Consider the following 5,748-nt stretch of genomic DNA (forward strand, 5'->3'; position numbering starts at 1 on the left):
AGATTCTGCTTCTCTAGATTGTACAGTTCATTCTTAAAATTCGCTTACTGATAATCTGTTGCAGAATTCTGTCGTTTGGTATAGCTTCTGCAGAATTATCTGAATCCACAGCAGAAGCTGTGCCAAACAGGTCCTTCAGAGGATGTGGGTCTTAAGGACTTGTGTTGTTGATCTGTGTCAACTTGGAAACTATAATATGGACGGCAAGGGCCTTTTCTTTTTTTGCCAAATGTGGATTCTAGGGACATAAATATTTTAGCTTCAATAGCAATAAATCTTTTGCAGAGAATAAATATCTTTAAGATACATGTGGAATATATTGGATAATAAGGTACTTTTGTGCCGCAAGTGCCTTTATTCTATAGTCCACACCTGGAGGAACATGACCGTGGAGTATGGGCCTAACAATCTAACATGTTAATCTGATAGCCACCGTACGTGACGATAGAGAAGCTCCAACCTGAACTTTTTCAGAACTTGTGTATCAAATGTGTAATTTATGATCCATGACACTCACTCTGAACATAGCTAGCCAGCCAGATAGATAAGGCTCGTCCCTTCACATCTATAAATAGGGGCCAACGCCCTGCTCTCTCAGCAACACATAGGCCACACTTCATCATTCAGGAGGCATACAACAACACCCACTGATCATCATCAGTTCAGCTAAGATTGAAGGGCTAGACATGTCAAGGGTGTTGGAGCCTCTCGTTGTGGGGAAGGTGATTGGTGAGGTGCTGGACGATTTCAACCCCACCGTGAAGATGATGGTCACCTACAGCTCCAACAAACAGGTCTTCAACGGACACGAGCTCTTCCCCTCGGCAGTCGCCGCCAAGCCGCGTGTCCACGTAGAGGGCGATCTCAGGTCCCTCTTCACATTGGTGCGCAGCTATATCTATCTCATTCGTTCTCACCAGAGTTCAATTACTTTTCAAGGGTGTCTGGCTAATTGTTGTGTTTCTTCAGGTGATGACTGACCCTGATGTGCCAGGACCTAGTGATCCATACCTGAGGGAGCACCTTCACTGGTAACCAAATAACGAATACGTGTTGCTCAATTTAAATAAGTTTATCATAGAAGATTAAATAAGATAACCCACCTAGCTAGGTGCTAAGTAGGCATGCATGCAGGTGTGTGGCTTGATTTGGCCATGATTATTGTTCACCAAGATTCGGGCATGCAAATAACATGTAGCATGCATGGCCTCTATGTTCATATTAATTTCCAGGCATTCATAGAATAATATATACAGCTAATCAGGTGATTTTTTGTTGGACCACCCTGCCAGGATTGTTACTGATATTCCTGGGACTACTGATGCTTCTTTTGGTAAGTCTTTTTCTTGTACATCTTGCTTTAGTTTTTGCTAGTTCTGATGGGGGAGAGTACAGAGATGCAGAGGCAAATAAATGGATAAAAAAAATGGTGCTGGACTGGTGTATTAAGTAATCATCATTCTTTTTTGTCTGTTTGTTTTCTTCTTCGTCTCCCTTTGTTCTACTTTTTATGCTTGCCATGCACACATGCAGGGAAGGAGCTGGTGAGCTACGAGAGCCCAAAGCCAAACATAGGCATCCACAGGTTCATCTTCGTTCTGTTCCAGCAGGATCGCCGGTACCCGGTGAGCCTGCCGTCGTCGAGGGACCGCTTCAGCACCCGCCAGTTCGCCGAGAACAACAAGCTCGGCCTCCCCGTGGCCGCCGTCTACTTCAACGCACAGCGCGAGACCGCCGCACGCCGGCGCTAACCGCTGACGAGCTACAGCTGAACAAAACCAGACCACCCAACGATCCTACGTACCTGATCTTGCATGGACAAACGAACTACGATTACTTAATTAGTTAGCTGGCCAGTCTTTTCTTCTTCATGCTTGTTTGTTCAAATAAGATGTGAGATTTAGGGAAAATATCACTCTCTAGCTTGTTCTCATTCCATGACTACGGGGGTGTATATATATATATAGCCCAACACTCCTCCTCAAGACGGGTGATAGATATCTATCATTCCCATCATTACCAAAAAAGAGTCCTCTATGCTGACTCATTAGTGTCAGTTAGACCAAAATCGATACTGATAGTATATCAGTGCCGGTTCGTAACATAATCGGACAAAAACCCATCCATTCAGGTAAAAATCGACACTGATAAGTATTATCAGTGTCGGCTTATATAAAAAACCGACACTGATAATATCAGTGCTGAGCTTTTATTCTGAACCGGCATTGAAGGGGGAGACGGACCTGAAATTTGTATTAGATTCGTTTAGAGTCGCATCTGGCTTGCATCTGGCTCTATCTCGATCCCCCCTCTCTCTCACACGCTCACATCTCTCTCACACACACACTTATCTCTCTGTCTCTCTCTCGCCTCGCATCCCGGCCTCCTCGCCCCCTCGAGCTCGTCGGCCTCCTTGTCTCCACCCCCTCGGCCCCTCGTCTCCTCCCCCCTCACCACCCTCCTTGCCCTCCTCGTCGGCCTCCTAGCATGGGGGCAGCGGAATCCAGCACGCGTGTGGTGGGATCCAACATGGGGATGGCGGGATCAAAGCCAGTGCCTAGGAGCAAGTGGGAGGACGAGTAGAGCTTCTTCGAGCCATCTCAGACCCGATTCCGGCATTTCCCTCAGCGAATCAAGCTTAGCAACGACGTCTTCTCCAAGTCTGGCCAACCCTCCGCTCCTCTCCACTGTTGTGTCGTCGACTCACCTCCTTGCCGCTCCTCCGTCCGATTCCTGTGAATGGTGAGACTCACTGGCTCTCACTCCATGTTTTGCGCACAGCAGATCCCGCCGTCCCGATGCCAGCCCGACTGCCCACGGGAGCCCAGCACCACCATTGCTCACACCTCATCATCGGCCGACCTCCTGCCACCGCAAAGTCGCCGGATCCAAGCAAGAAAGCGCCAGTGAGGCATGCACGATGTGTTGTGATGTGTGTGCTAGTGTGGTTGTATGCGATCTGTACGATGGTGTTTAGAGAATAAACTTACGAGTACATGTTCTTGTGTGTTCTTATGGATGTACATGTTCTTGTTCTTGTGCTAGTGTGGATGTATATGATCTGTATGACATTTGTGTGTTCTTAGTTTTGTTCTGTAAATTGGTCGGTGACTCATCGGATCAGGGTAGTGGTGGCGATGGTGGTGGCAGTCGAGCCGGCTCGTTTATTTTTTTGGCTTCGGGAAACTTTTCAGTGCCGGTTGAGAACTGTGGACCAGCACTAATACTCATTATCAGTGCCAATTCACAAACCTGATAGTCACGGACCATCTTGAACCAACACTGATGAGCCTTTCTATAGCATGCTACGTTATACTCTTTTACTCATAAACCCTTCGTTAAACAATTTGTCACTTGATCACCTAAGTTTATATAGCTTAATTCTAGTATACCATCATCTAACTTCTCCTGAATAAAAAAGTGACCTATCTCCACATGCTTCATTCTATCACATTGAACTAGATTGTTAGCAATGTTAATAACTAATTTGTTATCACACCAGACTCTCAAGGGGTCTTTCCTTAACATATTTAACTTGGATATGAGATTTCTTACCCATAACATGTTACTCACCACATGAGACATTGCTCTATACTCTGCTTTTGTAGTTGAACGAGATACAACTGATTGCTTCTTGCTCCTCCATGATACCAAATTCCCTTCAACAGAAACACAATAGCCTGAAGTTGATCTTTTATCATGAAGACAACTATTCCAATCAGCATCACAATAACCATCCATGTTCAAATCATCATGGCTCCTTAAACAAAACCCTTTCCCAAGAGCACTCTTTAAATATCGTAGGATACGATAAACCACATCCAAATGTCTACTCCTAGGATCATGCATATATCTACTCACAACACTCATTGCGCAAGAAATGTCAGGCCTTGTATGACATAAATAGATGAGCCACTCAACAAGCCTCTAGTACCTCTCCCGATTCATTATATCATCTGATTCAACACATAGTTTGTTGCTCTGATCAACAGGTGTTGATACAGGATGACACCCAAGCATGACAGTCTCATTGAGTAAGTCTAAAATATACTTCCTCTATGAGAGAACTATGCCTTTTTTAGATCGAGCAATCTCAATACCAAGAAAGTATCTAAGCTGGATTAGGTTCTTCACTTCAAACTAAAAGCTGAGATTCTCCTTTAGACATTTGATCTCCACTTCATTATTATTTGTGATGATGATATCATCCATATACACAGCCAAAATTGTGATCTTACGCTTCGGATATCGATAGAACACAGTATGGTCCCCCTTGCACTGTTTATAGCCTATGCTATATAGTGAACGTATGAATCGGTCAAACCATGCTCATGGAGACTGTTTGAGCCCAAGCAGTGACTTCTTCAATCTGCATACATTTCTAGCTATTTTAGGATTAGAAAAAAAACCGGATGAAATCTCCATATACACTTCCTTCTGAAGATCTCCATGCAAGAAAGCATTCTTGACGTCCAATTGATGGAAGGGAAAACCGAAGTTAGCTACACAAGAGATCAAAGTTCTTATCGTGCTCATCTTTGCGGTGCGAACGTCTCATCATAGTCAATACCATATGTCTAATAATATCCCCTTGCAACAAGTCTTGCTTTGTACCTTTCCACCTTGCCTTCTGGGTTTTGCTTCACAATGAAGACTCATTTGCAACTGACAGCTTTCATCCCAACTAATAATTTTACAAGTTCCCAAGTTTTGTTCTTTTCAAGAGCTCTTAGTTTCTCCAACATGGCATGACGCCACTTAGAGTCCTACTTTGCTTTTTTTTCCAGTATTTGGGAATTTCTACAGACTATAATGATGCAATAAATGCTCTATATGCATGGGATATGGATGCTTAAGAAACATAATTACTAATGTCATGCTCAAACCCATACCTTGGTGGAGCTACTCTAGCCTTAGGTCGTGCACCTTTCTATAATGCAATGGGAAGATCATCTAAGGAGTCATTTTCAACCTCAATTTCAGAGGCTAATGACACATCAACAATCTCTGGTGGGGCTGGTAAACCTTGTTTAAAGGTTAGTGATGGAGTCACTGTTGGAGCCTCTGCTTGAGATCTAAACTTTCATCTTATAAACACTTTCAAGGTTCCTTTATCTCGTTGCTCCTCAGTTGGAGTCGAGCCACCAGCCACCACCTCTATTCTTGGTTGAGTTGAGCCACTTATCACTGCTTACATTCTCCTCGGTAGTTGCTCAATTGAACTACTAATCGCATCATTGTTATCCCCCTCTTGACTAACCACATTTGTACTTGCCGAGTCAGATTCAAACATTAAACTTAGGTTAGTCTTCTCTGCATAATAGGGCACTGACTCCCTGGAAGTTACATCCATGCTTAGTAATAAGCATCGCTCACTAGAACATCAGCACTTGTATCCCTTCTGTCCTGAAGAATACTCCACAAAGATGCAATTCACTGCACATGGATCTAGCTTTCCCATTGAGGGTCTATAATCCCTCACAAAGCATGTACATCAAAAAAATTTAGGTGGAACAACAAACTCATTCTTGCTTAGCAGCATCTCACAGGGAGTTTTCATCCCAAGTACTTTTGATGGTGTACGATTGATGAGATATATAGCTGTCAACACAGCTTCATTCTATAGAAACTTAGGCATATTCATAGTAAAAATTAGTGAGCGAGCAACCTCTAAAATATAGCAATTTTTTTCTTTCAGACACATCATTCTTTGGAGGTGTGTTTGAATATGAAGTCTGATGCAATATA

The 5,748-nt window shown here is 43.5% G+C and overlaps 1 protein-coding gene across 1 annotated transcript; it reads left to right on the forward strand.

Annotated features, from left to right (window-relative positions):
• Positions 1–543: 543 nt before the first annotated feature.
• On the forward strand, positions 544–1,943 carry LOC133920524 (CEN-like protein 2). Its single transcript, XM_062365137.1, has 4 exons — positions 544–884; positions 970–1,031; positions 1,293–1,333; positions 1,534–1,943. Exons 1-4 carry the CDS (start codon positions 687–689, stop codon positions 1,749–1,751), a joined length of 519 nt encoding a protein of 172 aa, XP_062221121.1. The 5' UTR covers positions 544–686; the 3' UTR covers positions 1,752–1,943.
• The last annotated feature ends 3,805 nt before the right edge of the window (positions 1,944–5,748 follow it).

The sequence above is a fragment of the Phragmites australis genome, chromosome 6 (genome assembly GCF_958298935.1).
Source record: "Phragmites australis chromosome 6, lpPhrAust1.1, whole genome shotgun sequence".
NCBI lineage: Eukaryota > Viridiplantae > Streptophyta > Magnoliopsida > Poales > Poaceae > Phragmites > Phragmites australis.

Bases quoted from the DNA above. Each gene is read 5' to 3' on its own strand.
- LOC133920524 (XM_062365137.1), top strand. From the start codon at position 687: ATGTCAAGGGTGTTGGAGCCTCTCGTTGTGGGGAAGGTGATTGGTGAG. The intron at 1,032-1,292 runs GTAACCAAATAA...CCACCCTGCCAG, and splicing joins CTGAGGGAGCACCTTCACTG to GATTGTTACTGATATTCCTG. The intron at 1,334-1,533 runs GTAAGTCTTTTT...GCACACATGCAG, and splicing joins GACTACTGATGCTTCTTTTG to GGAAGGAGCTGGTGAGCTAC.